General features: G+C 53.7%; 3 protein-coding genes across 3 annotated transcripts; 1 reads left to right on the top strand and 2 right to left on the bottom strand.

Moving 5' to 3' along the window:
* Positions 1 to 4,575: 4,575 nt before the first annotated feature.
* On the top strand, positions 4,576 to 5,474 carry KVR01_013627 (uncharacterized protein; the record flags this gene model as incomplete). The annotated part of the gene is made up of 2 exons (XM_044790812.1): positions 4,576 to 5,285; positions 5,349 to 5,474. The coding sequence occupies exons 1-2, from the start codon at positions 4,704 to 4,706 to the stop codon at positions 5,472 to 5,474; spliced, it is 708 nt and encodes a 235-aa protein (XP_044637402.1). The 5' UTR covers positions 4,576 to 4,703.
* A 1,576-nt stretch (positions 5,475 to 7,050) lies between these two features.
* On the bottom strand, positions 7,051 to 8,907 carry KVR01_013658 (uncharacterized protein). The gene is made up of 3 exons (XM_044789137.1): positions 8,262 to 8,907; positions 7,652 to 8,191; positions 7,051 to 7,572 (listed from the first exon to the last, which is right to left on the bottom strand). Exons 1-3 carry the CDS (start codon positions 8,559 to 8,561, stop codon positions 7,273 to 7,275), a joined length of 1,140 nt encoding a protein of 379 aa, XP_044637433.1. The 5' UTR covers positions 8,562 to 8,907; the 3' UTR covers positions 7,051 to 7,272.
* Positions 8,908 to 15,501: 6,594 nt separating this feature from the next.
* Positions 15,502 to 20,252, bottom strand: KVR01_013625 (uncharacterized protein). Its single transcript, XM_044783388.1, has 2 exons — positions 19,496 to 20,252; positions 15,502 to 19,242 (listed from the first exon to the last, which is right to left on the bottom strand). The coding sequence occupies exons 1-2, from the start codon at positions 19,930 to 19,932 to the stop codon at positions 17,805 to 17,807; spliced, it is 1,875 nt and encodes a 624-aa protein (XP_044637400.1). The 5' UTR covers positions 19,933 to 20,252; the 3' UTR covers positions 15,502 to 17,804.
* Positions 20,253 to 21,302: the final 1,050 nt, after the last annotated feature.

Here is a 21,302-nt window from a genome sequence, read left to right as displayed (position 1 = left end):
ACATGCTGAAGCGAATGCTACCCCATGAATAAGCTAAAGTCAGGCCATGAACCTCTTTTGAGAGAGGAGCTGCGGGACCTTATTACCCTCGGGTATGTGAGAGCTGTAGCACGCGGATTCGGCCATGGTTACCCCAGGACGATCACTCCAACGAGGTGGTGTCAGGCGCAGCCAGCAGACGCCCGCTCAATGCTTATTGGCCTGCAGAATCGTGGGATTTTGATCTGCGATCATTACTGAGTCACTACCAAAGGGATCTATATGACCAAAACATTCCATCACCCCTATTGCTCTTAACATTGAATCATTGTCTACCGTCGAGGATAGAAGAGGACATTGAATGTGATTTGTTTCCAAGATACTGTCAAATTTCTTGGATCTACGGGGGCGATTGTTATCCTGGAAAGCAGCATGGGGAGCTGTATGAAACGATGCCGTGTGGCAAAACATCAATTGCGGTTGAGTCGGCACTTAGATGGTATATTACTTCAACGATGATTAGGAGACAACTTAGACTACTTGGCCGCGTATTTCTATTCATGTAAGTTATGAGAAACCTTTTCACAGGGTCAGGGCCTATCTCAAATGCTGGGATGGCGTCAATATGACTGAATGAAAATGACAGATGTTTTTGTAAGCTCTGGGGGAGACTGAGGGCTCAGACGGGTGACGAGATGTTGTGGATACAGGCCTGTTGGCATGTCAGACACTTTAACACAACAGCCTATTCAGTTAAGAAAGCGGATATCGTCCTGGGAGCGTAGGAGTTGAAGACGGTTTGTAAATAGCTGAGAGGGATAAGACGATGGAATCCTCATGTGCTACCTCCTACCATCCTACTTCTTAGATACAGGTGGACTCGTTTTGAACATGACGACGACATAGCGGCTGGTGTAACCGAGTTTCTCTTGGGATTCTAAATCGAGCGAAGATTGACGAGGGAATGGTCTGCAATTTGCAATCTGCATTTGTCAAGCAGTTCAGCCCACGAGGTGAGTTAAGGGGCCTCAAACCGGCCCTTCTGAGCAGTAAATACATTATCACTCTCATCTCGAGCAAGATATGACCTCTGAGCAATCAGTCGACCGGCCAGCCACGATGCCTGATGTACGCTAATTCAACAGCCCTAGGTGGTTTCGCTTCTATTCCGTATACCTTTGAGAACATACATGGCGCCTTCATACGGTGGTGAACGCCTAGGACCCAGCTCTTTTTTTTTTTTTTTTTTTTTTTCAAAAAGAAAATACAGTGCCAATAACAGTACAAAGAAAATACAGTACGTGGGCACGTGGCCTCAGCCTCGTGGGCTTGAAACATCCGAAACGTGACAGAGTATCAATCATAACTCACTTATTGCTTGTACTCGACGATTATCAGATAAGATAATTCGTGTCCTGTTGGGCGGGTCTTGCGAATCCATTGAATCTTTCCGAGGGTCTCCAAGTGGAAGTCTAGTTACTCAACGTAGGCATTGAAGATGCAGCCAGCGCAAACAATGCTTTCGGGGTTTTCTTTTCGCAATAGCTACACCTCCGGCATGAGCCAGCTTGACAAGCAGCGCGCCGTTATCTTCAAGGGTGACTCCAGGATTGCCATGCGCGGCCGTAAGATAGACATTGGATGTCTGTCGCTAGGCCTGACATACATGGGCATGTATAGGCTGTTTGGGTGATTGAAGAGGAGGCATGGATGAAGTTATAAACAAGGGCATTGATTTCGTGGCACCGTATGAAGGCGCCATGTATGTCCTGGGACGTGTACGGAATAGAAGCGAAACCACATTGGTTTCGTGGCAGATAACGCCCACACCGTGCCCAACACCAATGTGGTTTCGCTTCTATTCCGTATACGTCCGAGGACATACATGGCGCCTTCATACGGTGGTAAGCACTCAAGACCCAGCGCTTGGAAAGAATACGATGCCCAACACCAATGCCCAAGGTTCTTATTGCCCAAGCGTGACGGGGCTGATCGACTCCGTGGATCACGCTACCCTGAGTAACAAGCAGGGCCAGGAATTCCCTCCAGAACTGGTCTTCAAAGCCCTTCCCCCCTTTCTGAGGCATACAGCCAGCCTGATGCTGAAGTTGAGAGGGGAGATGATGACTAAGTTCGACTACTTTTGAGGTGCGAGCCGCTTCAGTTCATCATGGTGACTAGCCTGTACTGACGTTTCAAAACAGAAATGAATATGGCTTTGATCAGGAAGCCCCATTCACCGTGCCTCGCTTAGCAGCCAACCTCAACCGAACATTCATGTACTATGTTTTGTTTACTCAATACATCGTCGCCGACTTGGCGGCTGATATTGGAGCTGGAGAAGAGGCTGTTCTGCGGAGGTAAATCGATGGACAAAGCTGGTATGGATCAAACGTTGCCGGCGAAGGTATGAACATGGTTTCTATCATGCGGTCCATGTCGTCAACGTCTTCAGCGTCATGATTTAATCGAACCGGACTAATTGACCTATGGCGTAATAGCTGAGACCTCAGGAATATAGTATCTTGACCGTTCTAGCCGAGATTCTGGCAGAAGACATCGAGTATGTGCATTCTCCTCCTACAAGACCAACATTGTCAGTCCACGTGGATCAGGGCAAGGTTGATAGTACAAAACCCCGCCAGCAGGGTCGGTAGGCGGTGACGCCGTGCTTAGCGACAGCTGACTCACCAAGCACAAAGAGCGTCTTGCGGACAAGAATGTTGAGGAAACTCTTCGAGTCCAAGGCTGCTATGCTCAAGTGATCCCTCATGGATATATTTCCTGGGGCTGTTCTTTTTTTAGATTTCAAGCGGAACATTCAACACAGAAACACGTTCCTGTTACATACAAAGCATGACACCACCTTGCGGTCACATGCACTCCAATAATATGGCTTTTCTCGGGCATAAAGTTGAGAAAAACCCTTGTCGGTCTCAACCAGCCCGTATATTCTCAGGTGATTATCTCGATATCCACCATTGATGTGTGGACCTCAATGAAGGAGTTTGCTGGCTTTTTGCTTCCCTATCTCCGAGACTCCAGAAGTCTCGACACTGCAAACACGAGAAATAATCCAGTGCGCTAGAGACCCAGGCTCAAGTGTCCTACTTTGATTGCGTGTCGTTGATAAAAGATATCGAGACCATGTTTCCACGAGTGAAATTTCATTTTTGCTATTCAAGTCTCAAAATACTTCAACCTTGGAACCCTAATATGGCTCACGCCACTCGGTGACGGTGTAACCCTTGTGCTTGCAACCCTTCCCGAGGTCAGTTTTCAATGAGTCGCGAGCTCGGGAGTGAATCGTGCGGCACCGACTGTCAACGAGCTTGGCAACAGCTTGTCTGTCGACAGCGCTGATCAATATTTGAAGACTTTCCAGCACACGTGCGGCTGCCAGCCGACCACTCATGTCGCCTGAATTACAGCCCCGGTGCTTGTAAACCTTAGGGCTGTTGCTTATCGGATGTCGGACTCACTACTCATGAAGGGTTCAACGCGAATAAAAAAGTTACGCAAAGGAGATGACAGAATAACCGGGAAAACATTCAGGAGCCACACTCGTTTGCAGTAAGGCAAAGATCGCCAACACCCCTATCGCCAAGGCTCTTGGCGTAGTCCTGGGAAAATTGCAGCTCAAAGGCCACTGCCTGTCTGCTCTTTAAGATCAAACAAGCAGGATCCGATTTCTCCACCGTTCACCATCGAGAAACATGTCGATCAGCGGCCAATGGGCGCCCAGCCGGGAGACCCACGACCCTGGAGGATGTAAGGATGTACCTAGGTACTCATCGAGCCATGCGTATGGATCTATAGTGTGCCGGAGATGATGGTGTGAACACGAAGTCGAAGCCAAGAAGGAGACGCAAAACATGCAAGGCACGCCAGGGGAGTTCGCGGCTCGCAGGGAGCGGCTCCTGATCAAGCCTGTCCAGCGACGGCCCCCACCCCACAGGACAACGCAACCGCCAAGGCGGCAGTCGTAACACTATCCTTGGCCAGGCCCACAAAAGAAGGGAAGCGAAGCCAAGTTAGCGCCAAGTATGGCCAAGGGAGATCGCACCAGATCGTCCATGGTTGGCCGCTGTTGGGGTTCGGACGACAAAAGACATCACCGCCTGACTTAGCACACCCCTCACGTGGAAGGCCTCCCCTTGCTGTGCCCCCAGTTTTAATATCATTACAGCGATGTAGGGATGAAACAGCGCCGGAAACAGCGCCGAAAACACCACCAACATACCCCATACATTTTCGAAAAGGTTACGGATCATCATGAGGTTCCACAAGTTTCCGCCCTGTAGGGTCTACACAATTCAATGTGGCGGTCCCAGACTGCAATACGTACGCAACAGGCAAGCGACAGGCATTCGACAGGCAGCCGACAGGTGTTGCAAGGGACCTACGACGTCTCCGATTCGATATTGGCATCGTAAGCTGGCGACAGAGGCCCTGGACAGGAGAATGTGGACCGAATGCCTGAGGGAGGCGAGGTACTATGCATCAGAAAACTCCGTAGAAAACATCTATATAACTGCACGACCTCGAAGCCTTTATGCTTCCTGTTCCTTTCTTTCCTCATCATCCAACCAAGTCAAAGAGTCTTCCCTCCTCACCTTCCTTTCCGATCCAGTATATACAAGCAGTGCTTGTCCCTCGCTTTCAACCCTACAACCAACTCACTGCCAGTACACTCTTTTCGTACGCAAGAACCAAACATCAAAATGCAGTTCGCCGTCCTCATCGCTTCCCTGGCCATCGGTGCCATCGCCTCCCCCGCCCCTGCTGTCACCCCCGCCCCCAAGGCCCGTGACATCCAGAAGCGCCTTAACGTGCCCGCCTCTTCTGGCTCGACCGTCTTCGAGGAGGTCAAGACTGTCGCTTCTGGCGACACCTTCGACGGCGGCATGAAGGTCTACGACCGTGGCGTCAGCTGCACCGGCCAGGTCGAGGGTGGCGACTCGGACGCCGTCTTCCAGATCGAGAACGGCGGTACCCTGAAGAACGTCATCATCGGCCCCAACCAGATCGAGGGTGTCCACTGCCAGGGTGCCTGCACCCTCGAGAACGTCTGGTGGCCCGAGGTCTGCGAGGACGCCTTCACCATCAAGAACCAGGACGCTGGCGAGACCACCTACATCAAGGGCGGTGGTGCCGCCGGCGCCGAGGACAAGGTCCTGCAGCACAACGGCGGCGGCTCCCTCGAGGTCTCCGACTTCGAGGTCGAGGACTTCGGCAAGCTGTACCGCTCCTGCGGCAACTGCAAGACCATGTACGAGCGCCACTTCACCATCTCTGGCTCCACCGCCACCGACGGAAAGTCCATCTGCGGCATCAACTCCAACTACGGCGACTCCTGCACCATCAAGGACACCAAGACCTCCGGTGTCAAGGATGTCTGCGTCACCTACGACGGCACCGAGGACAACGACAAGGAGCCCGTCAAGAACGACGACAACGGAGACGGCTGCGACGGTACCTTCTGTGTCTGCTAAGCGGCAGTGGCTCGCAGCGGGAACTAGGGAGGACATTCCGAGGATCCCGAGGGTTGACTTTTTTGACTTGAGCGTGTTGCATCGCTTCTTTTCCTTGTACATACTATGCTAGAGGCATAATATACTTAAGTACATATACAAACATATTCAAATCATGCTTGAACTTAACAGTGATGTTTGCAATACTTTGATGCCTGCATAAACTCAGGAATGGAACTATAGAGCGATTCGGGGTCTGGTTTGACCCAGCCCTGGAGATCGGGGGGCGTCCTTTGCCTCAGTGACAAAGTAGTGGAATGAATTCATGGGCCCTTCCAGGCTTCTTTTGCTGTGCCAACAACTATAAATATTTGTAAGATGCTTGTATTGCAGATAATGAGAACCTCTGAGTTAAGTGGCCGAGGCCTTACGCTTTTGCGTGACAAATCCTTCCACCTCACAAGGCCATTCGACCGGGCGTACGATGCTAATATTACCATGCGGCTATGCAAAAATGACCTCACCAGAAGAGCGTTGATCAGTTATCAGAGTTTTTTAGACTGCTTGGAATCTGAGTTACTATCGTTGTCCAAATTTGCACTGACAATGGTGGAAGTGGGAATGCATCATGAACTGACGTCGCAGAGCCGACGTTGGGATATGCAGGGCCTCGGCCTTATATCCCCACAACACCATGTCTAAAACTTACAATCCGGGGTAGAATACATCTAGATCACAAAAAACTGAACATTTCAGATGGGGTAGCGCCGATTTAGTCACTAGTATAGTTGGAGCGCGGCAGTCGATTATCTTGATCTGCAGCAAAGTGGGAATCATGGGGGAGGCTGTGCAAAGGCTAGAGCATCGCTACAACGGCAGTTCGGCACAAGAGGCACGCATCCAGCAAATCCAATGTGCACACACGGAATTTCGGCACACATGATAAGATCCAGCAGATTAGAGCCATCAGTTACACCGTGTCGTTCAGACCCATTATATCTGGTCGCCGCTGTCGCGCAAGGTGACGCAAATGGCAATGTTTTTATTTGAGCCTTAAGTGCGGCCTCTAGAGCTTGAAGCCTTTACGCCAATATCGGTGGAAAAGCTTTTCAAAGCCTCCGTTTACAGCCTGATCCCGATCAGAGAAATCGGGGGCGGTCCCGAAATGATCAGGAAAAGGTGTGGATATTCTCCGGATTATCTCAAGAGAAGCATTCATGTAGTATTTCGGTGTCATCCTTGACACGTCGACTCGATTGAGTCGTAAAGACCACCATGCATGGGACTCCTCCGGCGGCCACTGACACATGAGAGCTGATAATTTGGTGATTCCACGAACGGAGGGTTGACCGACTGCAGCCGTCTTCGTGAATTCGACTTCTCGTGAATGATTGTCCTTAGTGTAAGTAGGCATATGGCTACTCTCGTAGCGGCGTATAATACTATGCCCTGCCAAGCGAAAGCATTGGGCGAGCCACTTCGAACTTGCAAGATGCTTGACACTGACGATTCCAGCGAGACCATTGAGGTAAAGGCTTAGCATTTCCAGGGTTCGGAGGTCCATGACAAGTTAGGGTTCACACGAAAAGGCAATGGCTTTTGACAAAGGCAATATGAAGCCTGATATTTACAGTTCGACACCTCTCTAAAATGCGTATATACAAGAATATTAAGCCCATATTCCCCAGTGAGCTACCGCCAGAATCAACCCCAGGGCGAGACCCTAAAGGGCAAGAAGCCATACAATGGCTCGTTGCCAGCCATCCCCGGCTCGCGAGGGAGGGAGAGAGGCAGCGAAAGCCATGTTCCGGCCCTCTGCTTAGATCTTGCCAACACCGGCAGTGTTGGCGACGTTGGCCGAGGCGGCGGCAGCCGAAACGATATTCTTGCCCTTGAAGTTGGACAGGAAGCTGTTGTCGGTGCTGGTGTAGACGCCGGAGCTGCCGTAGGCGTTGGCCACGCAGTTGCGGCCGAGGTAGGTCTTGCAGGCGGCGTTGCTGTTGGCGTCGGGCGAGGTGAACATCTTGCCGGCCTTGTTCGAGGGGTCGATGACCTCGACGACGTTCTGGAAGGTGTTGCCCTCGGACAGGACGTAGGCGCCGGCAGTGGTCTCGAAAGCCTGAGAGGAAGATGGTGTTAGTTATATATGGTAGGTATGGGGTGATAGCCCGAATGTGTGGATTATGGATTTCACTTACGTGCTTGCTGTTGGCGTAGAAGTAGTTGTTGACGGCGTGCAGCAGGGTGTTACCGGCGACCTTGGGGCTACGGCCGGAAGAGTGGTGGATGTAGTTACCCTTGAAGGTGATCATGTCGTTGGAGCCGGTGAAGTAGATGAGGAAGTAGTGGTGGCCGTCACATTGGGCAGACCAGTTGGTGGAGCCATCGAACTCGGAGTTGGAGACGGTAACACGGTTGGAGGCAGCCTCGCCGAGAACAAGGTGCTGGCGGCCAATGCGGGAGGTCTTGACGTGGTCGATCCAGATCATGTCAGCGCCGGCGATGGAGATAGCATCACCACCCCAGACGTATTGTGGGTTGATCTCAGTGAAGTGGACGTTCTGGATGATGATGTTCTTGACACCGTTGGCGATGTAGACACCCTTGCCCTTGATGACACCGGCGGAGCCCTGGCCGACAAGAGACTTGTTGGACTGGACCTTGATGGCGTTCCAGCCAGCCTTGTCGTAGGTCAGGGAGCTGACCTTGGGGGAGTTGGGCTGGTACTTGTTGCACCACTGAAGTCAAGACAAGCATTAGTGATCAGATGAGCCCGGTATAATAGCGGCAGATAATGTTTCCACTCACGTCATCCTTGTTGATGGCCAGCTGGCACGCGGAAGCGGTACCGTAAGGAGCACAGCCGCTCGTGGTCTGGGTGCCCTCGGTGCCGGTGAAGTCGAAAGTCTTGGTCAGGATAATAGTACGAGCCGAGCTGTCGGTCAGGTACGAAACAAGCTCATCGTTGGTCTTAGGGTAGACGGCAGCGGCAGAGCCACCACCGGTGACGCCCTTGGCGAAACCCTCAGCGGCGCCGGTGACGCCAGCGGCAGCGACGGTGTTAGCGAAGGCAGCCAGTGCCGTCAGAATCACGGTTGGTGAAAGCATGGTGAAAACAATGAATGGGTTATCGATCGGAAAAGAGTGACGATCGGTTGAAGAGAGTGTTGAAAGAGAGTGTGTTGATGATCAGCAAGACAGATCGTCGTTGAAGAGGCTGGTGATCCTCTTCCTTTTAAGCATATTGAACAAGACTTTCAAAGTGGACCTTTCCGATCATCAGGGATATCAACACAAACTCCTTCGGCAGAAACGGCAGAGACGTCCGAGGCTGCATACGCGTTGGTTCAGCTTGGCCCACAAAGTATCCCCATGTTTTGGCTGGTGGCTCCCAATCATCGTACGAGAGGGAGAGCGTTATCGCGCAGACGGTACTGCACAACTGTCAGACCTGTCAGATTGTCCCCACGTAGGATTCTAGATCAAATGACAGCGGCCGCCTCCTGATACATTAAGGGGCGTCTTCTCGAAGCCATATCTCGGCATGCAGGCCAAGAGCGGCCTAGTTGCGACTGTTGAGCGGTACTTTTGAGGTTGGGTCCATGTGCCTGGCTGCCTTGCCGCAACTTGCTGTACTACTGTGTGTTGTTTTGCCTGCGAACCACTATTTTACCTGATTATTGTGGGACCCCGGAGATGCGAAATATTGTGTTGAACTGAAGTTCGCACTAGTAGCTGTGCCTCGCTTGAGGACTTCCCCACGAGGGATGCTAGTGGCAGTGCTGTACGCGTGGCGGAATGGGATCTTCCCTGAAAAGCCACAGCAGTTTTTATCAGTGCAAGAAATTGGATCTGATAAGGTGTTCAACCTCGAGCATTTTTCCTCAAGTGCTTTATGATCCGCGTTCGCGTGGCGCGGCTTGTTTCGATGTGAACACACAGCCTGACGCAGCGACAGTTGTAAAAACCACGGAATGAAGCTCAAGTCAACTGTATTTGGTGGAGCGTGTAGATCGCTATGTGCAGAGGACTGCATGCATTGCACTACGGAGTACACAACCGAGAGACAGATACCCTACCGGCGCAAAACCCGGCAGTGGTTGCCCCTTGATATCGACACAAGAGGGCTCACGCAATTTAATCTCCATGCAACTTGGCTGCAGTGGTTCTTCATCCCTGCCCCGTTCCTGGATCGCTGACCCCACCTCGCAGATCAGGCGGCTGGGCGGCAAATGAGAGCAAAACGTGCGTGCGTACCTGACCACTCAGCCACTGTCGAGCCGGCATACCAGATGCGGTGTGCTCGTCTCATAAACATCCAGCGTCAGGGGTACTTGGGTGGTGGGCCCCGGACTGACGACTTCCACGAATTAGAAGCCGAAGATGACGGAATGCTGGGCAGTTGGCTGACGTGGAATCCACCCGGGGGGAGTGCACGTCTGCTCGCTTGGGATCTCCCCTGATGCCCACTTCGGCTGCCACATACACGGGCCGGCGGCAGATCACCGAAAGAAGCTCGACCATTTCTCTTGGCTGCTTGCGAGCTTCAGAGTTTCGTCCCGCCTCGCTAGCTGACTCAGGTAATGACCCGAGTCTTAGCCGTGCAAACATCAATTGATGCTTACCTGAGCCCAGGCCATCGGGTGCGCCTCGGATGCTTACCCACATCGAATTCCAGGTGAGACACGCTAAGGATTCTGGTGGAAATGTCGGTGCAGAGCCGTCGTGAGTGAGCGATTACCTCAGCGGAGGATTTCTGGAGAACCACAGATCCGCAAAGGAAACGTCTAGATGTCGCTCGGACTTGACCGATCTGCCGGCATACAACTCAAGGGTAGGATGGGATCCATCGTACTTGAGCAAGGTTCCAACATACCACAGTAGAAATGACCGATGAGTGTTAGAAGCTCCGGACGTGCCTTTCGAAGGCAATATAGGTAATTCCCGTTGACCAGGGCCTGAGTCTTCGTCCGGCATGGCGGATCGTGAGATCAGAGAACTGCACCCCCAAAACCAGAGGGTACCAGTTGATACCCATACAAGTGCAGCAAAATATAATACAAGATCGTTGACACCGTACATGCTATCATCACCCCATGGTAGAAATCCTTCCTCTTCACAAGTCCTATAGGATAACCTCCGATGAAATAAGCTCCGATGGGATAACCTCCCGATGAGATAACCTCCTATGGGACACCCGGTTTGGTGCTAATCTGAGTACTGTAACCTTTGAGTGGTCTACGGAGTAGTATGATGTACGGAGTATCCTCCGTTGTTCCGCGGATGTGAATCTCCGGACTCCATTTTATTCGACAAGGGGAGCCCAGTAATCAACACATTGCAGCCCAACATACCGGCCAGGTTGTATCGGCAGCTGGAACTCTTATCAGTTCCAGGTTACGTTGCGGAGTGCGACAGACCTACACCGCAGAGCGATGTTTGAAACTGTCGTCACGAGCACGGGCTCCACTGTTGTAGAGCTCCATTGCTTATAAATACAGGCTTCCCACGCTCCCTATTCCAGGTTGACAAACCACTCGAGCCAATTTGCTCGGTTTGGTATGTCCTGCTCGGATCGTAGTAGCTAGGCATTACTTTCGATGGGATAGAGGAGGGTGATTATTCTGGCGGGCCTTACAAGGCTTGGACCAGGTCTTGGGGGCAATACCGTACCTCGGGGACCGCCGGTTCGTGTAGGGTAACTACCGTACATCACACCACGCGCCATACGACTACAAACCTTATTATTGTCCAAACGGCAGGTGGAGCACTGTGCAGTCTCGTCTCTGAACGACACCCTTAGAATGGCCATCGAGAAGACATATCAGAGGCGTGATTAGTGATTCCGCGAAAATACATCAGAGCCGGAAGAGTGGATTCATACTAGGGAGGGACACCGATAACCCCGAGCTTATTACATACACTAGAAGCGAGATTGCTGGCAGTTGAGGCCACAACAGAGCATAACACCTGTGGACAAGAAGGTGCAGTGTGCCGCTGGTGTCCACTTCCAATGTTGTCCAAGACCAAGTAAAACAGAGCCAAGCGGAAGCATAGCCTCCGCGAGCGCAACAGATTCCGTTCAGAAAGCTCAGTCTGGTTGGTCAATATGGACAACTAGGAAACATTGTATCATGCTCCGAAGACGGACGGCTCAATGAATAGCCGAGCAAAGATCTTGCGTTTTGGGCCCTGAAAGTGTGCTTGTGAAAACTGGGAGTACGACGTTCACGGCGCCAAGCGTGATCACGTGTAATATCAATGAGTGAATGCCAGGTGGTGAAGCCGAATCTGCCAGCAACAGGAAGGCAACTCATAGAATGATTCCGCCAGGCTCTTTATAACTTTTTCGATGCCGTAAAATGCTCTGTGGTGGTGGTGGTTGCAAGCAGGGTGGTTGAAGGCACGGGGTGCGGGGATGGCATACAAACTGCGCAGCAAGAGCAATAGTATTAGGCTAAGAATACAACCGAAACTGGTCCCCTCTCCCTCTTCTTTCAGGTCAAGAACCTATTGCTTGCTTTCACAGACAGGCGTTGCGCCTGGATGGCTCGTAAGGCGTGAGAGATGCGCGCCGACCCCCTTCTTTTGGCGCAGGATTATGGAGGCAAGGTACCGTGGCGCTGTCAACCTCGACATGCTCAAAACCTGAGTCAAATAAGACATGTGTGTTTGAATCGAGGAAACTTGGTGGTGTGAAAGTGCACGACGTAGAGTGGTCGCAAAGTAATGGCCTCCCTGGAAACAGACACAATATTGAAAAAGCCCATAGGCCAAAGAGGTCATTTTGATGTGTGACTAAGATTCAGTCTTTCTATTCCATACCATCGCGATGATACGAAAGTTTAAACGGGAGGGAAGACAAATTGAAGCTTCTGCAAGCAGTGATATATTGATACGCGTCGACGTCTTAGCTTACACCAGTCCGACCAACTTGAGCCACTCCTGAAAAGGGACTGAATTACACTCCGTGATCCCTGCAAATTGATCCGGCCCCGAGACATTGCTGTCCAAATTCTATTCTAAACCATCCATTTATTCCAATCCGATATCGTCACATCGCCTGTTATAACACAAGGAGATCTGCCTCCGACGAAGCCGCCTTAGAAGTACAGTTGTATAGTACACATCGGAGATCGCTTAAGAGCTCTCCGGGACGCCGTTGACACCGCAGCCTCCGACGCAGTCCTGTTAAAATGATCATGGTTAGCAGAATATTCTCATCAGACAGAGAGAAAGAACGTTGAGGCAATCTCCGTTGCAGAGATATTGGGTAGAGTATGTGTTGGGCGAGGAAGAAAACATACAAGCTCTTGAGCCACAGGCGCGGCGGCGGCATACGAAGCGAGAGCCACGATAACGGCAGAGATGAAGGTAGAGGCGTTCATTTTGATTTTTGGGGAAGTACGGTGTAGTACAAGTTTTTGGTTGCGAGTGATGATTGGTTGGATTACCGCGGTCAGCTGTCAAAGTGTTGTGAGACAGTTTATTAGAGTGCTGAAAGATGATGATTGATGGTGCTGATGAGGATGATGATGGAAATATTGCCAGAATACTGAGGACATCAGACTTTATTATATAGTTTATCACGAGTCTATACTCAGCACTGCGATCCATACTCTACTCCTACCTCCATGAGTGATGTCCTACCCGTGAAGCTGGGGGCCTGCGGCTGTGCGATTCCATCTGACCGCATGCCACACCGAAGCGTATGCCACCAGCGGTCCCAAAACGGCGCTTACTGGCACGGCCCCCAACCCTCCACCGCTCCAGGCGGATGGGAACGCCTTGTGACACTTCGGGACCATATTAGGATGAGTCAAGACTTTTCCTCTCTGTTAGTCTCCCCTGTCTCCCCAGGCACCTACTCACCTATTCTTGACGCTGTGTCGTGGCTTGGCCCAGGTTTCAACTCTGCAGGACGTCGGGCTTGGCCTCCCATTGGCTGATAAAAGAGCCCCAAGGCATATTACATCCTGCCTTATTTTGAAAGCCTGAGAAATGGATTTATCGATTTTCGGTCTTGTGTTTCCTCACCGCCACTGCGTAGTATTGCTCTTTCCGGACTCAACGAAAAAGGTCCAACGACGTCCAAGATCTCACCTCGTACGTGTCTGACGCCGGTTGATTCCGACTTCTGACAGGTAACCTAATTCCCGCTGAGTAACATACACCTCGTAAAGTACACCACAACCCGTGATGTCTTCAATGCTGGGAACCCAGGCAGCATCCGAAGAAAGCCAACACCTGCATTGTCTACCCTGGCCTGGTATTAACCCGCAGCGGCCAAATATGGAAACTTAGGGGCCATGCTGTCCTCACCGACTCCATCTGGACAGGGAAACAATTTTCGATTCGAATCCTGAAGCCCTCGGGGGTCACCGACTGTGAACATCATGCAAGCCTACGGAGCCTCCTCCTGCCTGGATTTGATGCCCAGCACTCGAATGGAACGAGGCGTAGCAAGGATCGCAAGTTATGCGAGTAGTCGGGTTGCGTCGAGAAAATATCAATAGGACTTGGTAATACCGGTACTCACGCCTAGTACCAAAATCTCGGGTATTTGGCCGACGTCAATACTAAGGCTCTAGGGAAACTAGTGAAGGGCCATTATGATAATTTCTTGCCCGCAGATTTGTTTGTTTCCCTTTTCGGTCTCCCATGTCTCGAAGCAATCTTCTAGAATTAGCCCATCGAACACCAACTTGGAACATGGCGGTCAACACCACGTCCACGGATGGTGCATCCAAAATCCCATACACGTGAAAAAGATCCCAGACGCCGGCGATGAGTCAACCCTAGCAATACCAGCCCACTGACTGACTGTACTGTACTGCAGCGATGATGACGAGGGCTTGGCAGGGACCCACCACGGAACACGGGCTGGCCGAACAGAGCCGCATCTCTCAGCATGCAAGCAGTCTGCCCACGGACGGGCAGTGCATGCATCGTGTCTTGGGTGCCTGGCGCGCGACGCACCCAGCCAGAAAAAATAAAAGTACAGGTCTAGGCATGAACTAATAAACGGCGCTGTGCAACGCACACACTGCCCTGATCCCCGGGGGCCGGTCCAGTCAGCCGGGGATCGGGATCGGGGCAACACTGGCAGCAGTGCCAGGGGGTGGCGACAGAACCCCTGACGTGCATACCGACTAGTAACTACCCAGGTACCTAAGGTATATACTATTCGGTAACAAGTATCGAGCTGACACCGTGGCAGTGGCTTGCACCCCTCTTCCGTGACACGACCTGCCAGCCTGCCTGCGTGCACAGTAAGTAAAAGTACCTAGGCAGGTAAGGTAAGGTAAGCAAGACTTCCTCTGGACCCCACATGAGATCCTCCCCTCGTGGCGGCGCACATGGCTCAGCCCTACGGGGCTCTGCACAAAGTTCGACTAGTTGGGGAAAAAAATACACGAGCTGAGAGGATCCGCTCCCACACGGGCGCGAGTTCCCGTCCACGTGGTACAACCCCCCAGGGACCACGCTCCTTCTTATTACTCATGACTTGCCCGTTTCCCGCTGCCAGACGTCAAGTCTGGTTTGACAGGTCGAAGGATCCCGTGTCCGACGCAGGGCTGTCCTATTATTTTGTAACACGGCGTCGCACCAGGACAGAGAAGGGATGAACTGTCCTGTCCTGAGGCCGGCGGAATTTGTCGTGCATGCGAGGAGGAAGGTGTCTTTTCTGGACGCATATGCGCCGAGATAGAAATAGAATTTGACACATTATTCACAACGGGCGATCAATCCTGCCGGCCAGCGGGAGAGACACCTTGAGCGCTGCCTAACTAGTCCGTCGAGATTTAGACCATTACGCACATAGCCACGAGAGTGTGGTGTCCAGTATAGTAATCTAGCTACTGCAAGAAGGCGCCGAGCAACGACCGATGCGTGCAGCCAGTCCCAACTTGGCCAGCGTGGTGCCTTTCACCGCATCTTTGAGCAATGTCAGCTGCGGGTGCTTGTGTCCCCGGGTCACGGTGCGCGCCACAGCCTGCTTATCAAGGTGCCCTTCCACGCTCCATGTAAGCACTCAGGCGGCCGCTGGGAGGGGGTAGAAATAACCCACGCCCATTGGACACATGTCTCGAGGGTTGTTCAACAGGGCCATCACGCTTCTTATTAAGGCGAGGGACTGCCCACCTATCGGACCTGCGTTCACCTTGGAAACAGGATTAGACCACTTTGTAGTGACTTCAGGATCGCTATGGGTCAGCGCAGGTCACCGGAACAACTTCTCAGATGAACCTGTCGATGGACTGATAATCCTTGTCTTTCTATTCGTCGTTGTACTCCGGACCATGGTAACGGCCATGTCCATCTCCCCTGCAGCCCGCCTCTCATGTGCTCGTGCTCTACCTAGTGTTTCGAGTCCCCGGTTCAAGTGTGGACTGAAGTGGTATTATTGGCGGCTGATGTGCACAGGGGTCATTCGGGCGGGAAGAACCAACAGGTTGGTAAGTTTCCAAGGGGGGCCGCCAAGGGAGGACCGGCCAGACCCCCCTCCCAACCCGCCGAAAGTTTATTTTTTGAGGCTTAGCAAGGGATTCACTGATTCAGTGAAAAATAAGGTTTAATACTTTTCTTAGTCAGTAGTACTGACTCGGTACTCGAGATCCACGGACTGTTTAGTAAGTTTTCTACTATAAATATGTTGAATATCAGGTATACTCGCTGGTTGCGCTGGTTGAGAGTAAAATGCCCCCATCATGAAAGGTATTTATAATTTTATCAGAAGAGGGGAATCTCCACGGAGTCTGGTACGACGTCATCCCTGACTGCCCTGACATGAAATTAAAATGGCCCCAGGGAGGCGTTCAATCACGGTACGCCGTGCCGTGCCGTGCCGTACCGAACTCCACGACAAGGTCTGGGCAACACACTCGAGTCGGGAGTGGCCGGGTGCACATGTGGCCAGCTGCGGGCGCGTGTGCCTGAGGCTGGCAGAGATGCGAGCTGACTCGCTGCGCCGAGGGCTCAGCAGCATGATCTCCGGGGTAGGTGTGGTTCAGGCAGCAATCGGGGCTGTAAACCAAGAAAATGATGAGCAAGTGGTGGTGGAGGCATGCTATTGGCTAAATATCCGACCTATGCCTACATTGGTCGGATCAGTCAGCCCTGTCGAAATTATTGACTAGTAGATAGCAAGGAAATCAGGTTGGGAAATATCGCAGCCGACGCCATAAGAAAACAGTCACTGATTTTGAAAATTGACAACAGCAGAGTGTAAAATGGCGATGCATTCTGTGCCCTTGTCCGTGTCATTCTAGCCCGATCGTCTAGTCTAGTAATTACCATCACATTTACTACCTGGCCAACGGCCCTATACCATCTGCCACGCTGATCCAACACTATACCCCCCCTTCGTCCCGCATCATATAATTCTAACAAGGGAGGCCGAAGTGACCATAGCCCCGTCATCCCGGAACAAACAGGCAGATGCCGATATCCATAGCAGGCTGGTGGTATTCCCGGTCACCGGTGTGGAGTCTTCTCTCCAAACAAGTGGATACCACTCATAAGCGACCAGCGACACCAGCCTCCGGTGCCAACTTGGCAAGCCAAACGTGGACGTGTCTGACCGTCCAAAGAACCAGTGTATCATCACGCCTGTCGGGGCCGTTCTGCCAACATCCACAGCCACGGCGCCGGTTCCGATGGGGGATTATAAGGCATACACGCGGCGGCGTAGTGTGCTCACATGCCGTAGCCTGGAGGGGTCGCCGGGGGCCAATGTAACGCTTGCAGTATGTTCAAAGCAGCAGTTCTGCCTGCCCACGTAGCACAGGGGGGAGGGGGGGGGCGTACATTCGCCCTGAAGCCGCGCCTCAAAGGGACAGCCAAGCAAACACGACGGATCCGCAGCCTCAAGATTCGACTCGACCATGTTGACCGCCGCAAAGCAACATCTTGCGACGTGTGATTGGGGTCCGGCGTGACAGCCCGTCCAGGCATTCGATGTGCCAAACGATCCGACAGATGGGATGCGCCGTGCGCATGAGAGCCCGTCTCGAGCTATTGTGCCTCTGATACGCGGCAGCCCAGGCATGCGAATCCGCTGTGCCTGCGCCGCACCACGGGGACAGACCAACAAGGACATGTGACCCCCTTCCGGAAAGCAGTGAGCATCACACTGTTACATGTGCGGATCGTCCGACGGGATGTTGCACTCGAGCGCAGGGAGCTCCTCCGATCCGGGAGGTTTCCAGGCGGACAACTTGAAGTTGGCTGTTGCACGACAGGCCAGACAGGCAGGCAGGCAGGCAGGCAGGCCTCAAGTGTCTGGGGCGGATGTCTCCATCAGTCGACACCATCTTCAGTCTGGTACCCTCGAAGGCCCCAGGTGCACTACCCAGCAGGCTCGCTGTTGAGCGCAACAATGATCTCGGCCGACTTGTTCCGGGGCTCAGCAAGCTTGTCGTCGCCCTCGCCCCACTCGGCCAGCCTGTTCTCGAGCTCAAACAGCATCTGCAGGACGCGCTCGTCGTTGGGGCCGTGGCGCCCCGCGGCAGTGTCGATGGCATCACGCAGGTAGCGCTCGGAGAGGTCACGGCGGCCCTGGTCGTTGAAGATCTCGGCCAGGTTGCGCTGGCAGTTGTACTTGGCCACGAGCCCCATGCCCGGCTCGGCCTGCTCGATGCCCGCGAGCGCCATCTCGAGCAGCTGCTGCAGCTTCTCCGTCGGCGCCCCGCGCGCCTTGACCTTCTGGCGCTCCAGCTCGGACAGGTAGTAGAGCTGGGACCAGGACTGCATGTCGGCCTCGCCGAGCTCGGCGACGCGCTTGCGGTAGACCTCCCAGTGCATCTTCTCGAGGAGGTCGGACGGCAGGACGTCGAAGCCGGCCGACTCGCCCAGGTCGAGCCAGTTGGGGAAGGTCTGGGCGCAGTCGGGCGAGCCCAGGGTCAGGTCGTGCGAGCGCAGCAGGCAGCGCCAGGCGTGGACGGTCATGTCGCGCAGGGCAAAGTCACCGGAGGCGCTGAGGTCGGCGAGGCTGCGCAGGATGCGGCGCACGGGGTACTGCGGCGACCAGTGGCGCGAGTTCTCGTCGGCGGTGGCGGCGGCGTAGGCGAGGAGGGCCTTGATGCTGGAGACGAGCTGGGCGGACCCGGAGGTGCTGAGGAGGTGCACGATGACCATGAACAGGCAGTGCAGGATGTTGGGGGGCTCGTACACGATGACGTTCTTGAGCCGGGCGGGCGCCACGCGCAGCAGGGCGAGGGCCTCGTCGAGGTGGCCCTGCCGGAGGAACTCGCTGGCCGCGTGCACCATCGAGAAGACGGGCGAAGTCATGTCGTAGTCGGACCGCTGCACGAGCATCAGGCCCTTGGGCTCCAGGATCCGCCCGCACACGTACGCGTGCACGTCGGCGAAGACGATCTCGGATATGCGGTACATGTCGGGCGAGTTGATGGCCAGCGCCGTTGGCGATGGGCTCCGGGCAACAACGGCGCTCATACTCCCTCCTCCGGCACTGGCACTGCCACTACTCCCACTCCCACTCCCGCCGTTCCGACGATACTTGGTCAGGGACGTAGACGTGGCAAGCCGGGTGTCGACCGCCAGTGCCTGGTGCTGCCTCTGTGCCTTGCGCCGCAGGTGTGCGGCGAGGCGGTCGAGGCCGACGACGCGGCCGGTGGCGAGCTGGACCTCGCTCGACGTTGCGCGGGCGTCGCCCTTGTGCTCTGCCTCGTCGAGCAGCCTCAGCAGGGGCTCGATCTCCTCCGACTTGACACTGACGTTCTTGGTGTAGCCCCACTTCTTCAGCCGGATCTTGTACATGCGGGCTCTGCGGCACAGGTTGTGGGCGTAAGCACGAGGGCGTCATCGAGCGTAATAAGGGCAAGTAAGTAAAGTAAGCACAGCCTCAGGCAACACTCGGGAGCAAGGGGGCAGGGGGGCCAAGGCCGGTGGCGAGCTCCACGTCCCCGTCCGTCCGTCCCTCCCTTCTTCCCGGATGCAGCCCGGCCGCACTCTTTAGATATTATGTGTGCATTTAAATGTGAAAAGGGGGTCTCGGAGAACAGAACCTGGAGACTCACGTTGCGATAAAATTGTGCTCCTTCTCCATGATCCCCATCACCTCCTTGAGGGTCTTGTCCTCGTCGATATAGAGGTGCTTGATGGTGGGCATATGCTTACTCCAGTCATACCTGCTGGGACACCTGCCGCCGCCGCCACCAGATGTCTTGCCAGTGGGGCTCGTGTTGTCGTCAGAATCCCGGTCGTCGGCTGTCGTCCTGCTGCTTCCCTGCATCGTGGGAATATGTGAAGATGCAGTGGCAGTGCTTGGGACCTCTGCCTTGACTACCGCCGTGGCCCGAGATACATCTGACGGTGCTGGTGCTGGCGCTGATGTTGATGGCAATGTGGATCCGACGCCCACTGGCATGGCGAAGGGATTCCCGGCCTGCGTGTCCCAGCTTCGTCCGCTGCCACCACCTGGAGCAACCCCACGATAGCGGCCGACCGAGGCCATGGCGCATCGAGACACAGGGGACTTGTCGTGCAAAAATAACCAGAGTGTTATCCAGTGCAGCGCCTACCGTACCAGTTGACCTAGATCAGGCGTGGTGTGCTGTGCTGTGCGGTGGTCGGGGCATGGGCTGTTGTTGCGTGCGAGTCGGCCGCGACATGCATCATGTTTTGGTGGTTGCACTGTTGGTCGGTCATGAGGAGAAGCCAACAGCTCTGAGCTCCAGCTCCCTGCTGCCTGGGGGGAGGGTAGAAGAGCCCAGGCGCTAAATGGTTCGAGGCGCTCGCTCCCTTTGGACCCCTTTGGAGTAATGATCCGGTTGGCCCGGCCCGTCAGCCAATAGATTGATCTGTCACAAGCTGTCTGGCTGTCTGGTGTTGGCCCTCTGCGTAACACCCACCGGTGTGGGTGCCCGCATGCACATGCAACGGTAATGTACCGGAGACCTGGCTGGCTGTCTGTCTGGCTTGGCCCCCCACGACCCACTCTAGGCCCAACAGCCGACGTGGAATTCGGAACACGGGTCGCGGAATGCGTGTGCCGGACGGCGATGATACATATATGTGTTGTACCCGAGTAACCAAAGAAAGGGCCGTGTTGGTGGATTTCTGAAGGCTTCGGATCATGATTATTATGTACCTAGTCATGCAGCTTAGGTGATTGATGTGCCGGATTATTTTGTGCTCGTCAGGGTAGCCCATGTGACAACCTGCGGCTGAGTTCTCCCTACCTAGGAACCATGCTCTTTCCTGGGAACTTCTGCCACTCATTTAAAATGCCAACGACGCAGTCTGTACGGCTGCTTTCATAGGTACTTACACCACGCTCGAAAAAACGCTGATGCTCCCTGGTACGGCTTCACGAAACTCGAGAACTGGTTTTCGTAAGTGGCCTGAAGTACAAGTGCCCAGGTGTGCCTGTTCCAAGCTGCTTGGATGTGCGTATTCCATCACCCAGAAAGGCATAGTCGACTCGTAAGCTGAGGACAGAAATCAAAGACCCTTGGTTAGTATGTAGCCTCAAGTCTCCTTCAGGATTTTGAACGAAACAGGCCTTTCGCGACCTCCAGGAAGAAGGGGGTCTTAGACTATGCCAATGGACACTGCGGACCTGGGATCTCTGCAGTCTGTACTCATTAATATACGGAGTCTTTCGTCTGCTCGTTTGCCAGTTCATTTTCCTCCGTCATGCCTTCTCATATCAACATCGTCCAGAAGCCCATACTTCAAGTTGTTCCCTACCAAGGGGCCACAGTAGCTACCACAATCTGGTGAATGCTGTATTTATGGCTTGACTTGGTTATGAGGTTAGCTGTCGCAACGACTTCGGCTATCGGTGCACATGGATACACATATCGTCTTTCCCCATACTGC

The sequence above is a fragment of the Diaporthe batatas genome (assembly GCF_019321695.1).
Source record: "Diaporthe batatas strain CRI 302-4 chromosome Unknown Contig00029, whole genome shotgun sequence".
Taxonomy (NCBI): domain Eukaryota; kingdom Fungi; phylum Ascomycota; class Sordariomycetes; order Diaporthales; family Diaporthaceae; genus Diaporthe; species Diaporthe batatas.
This window is presented reverse-complemented; position numbering and strand designations above follow the sequence as displayed.

Bases quoted from the DNA above. Each gene is read 5' to 3' on its own strand.
- KVR01_013625 (XM_044783388.1), bottom strand. From the start codon at position 19,932: ATGGCCTCGGTCGGCCGCTATCGTGGGGTTGCTCCAGGTGGTGGCAGC. The intron at 19,243-19,495 runs GTGAGTCTCCAG...CCTGTGCCGCAG, and splicing joins GAGCACAATTTTATCGCAAC to AGCCCGCATGTACAAGATCC.
- KVR01_013658 (XM_044789137.1), bottom strand. From the start codon at position 8,561: ATGCTTTCACCAACCGTGATTCTGACGGCACTGGCTGCCTTCGCTAAC. The intron at 8,192-8,261 runs GTGAGTGGAAAC...TCTTGACTTCAG, and splicing joins TGGCCATCAACAAGGATGAC to TGGTGCAACAAGTACCAGCC. The intron at 7,573-7,651 runs GTAAGTGAAATC...TCTTCCTCTCAG, and splicing joins TCTACGCCAACAGCAAGCAC to GCTTTCGAGACCACTGCCGG.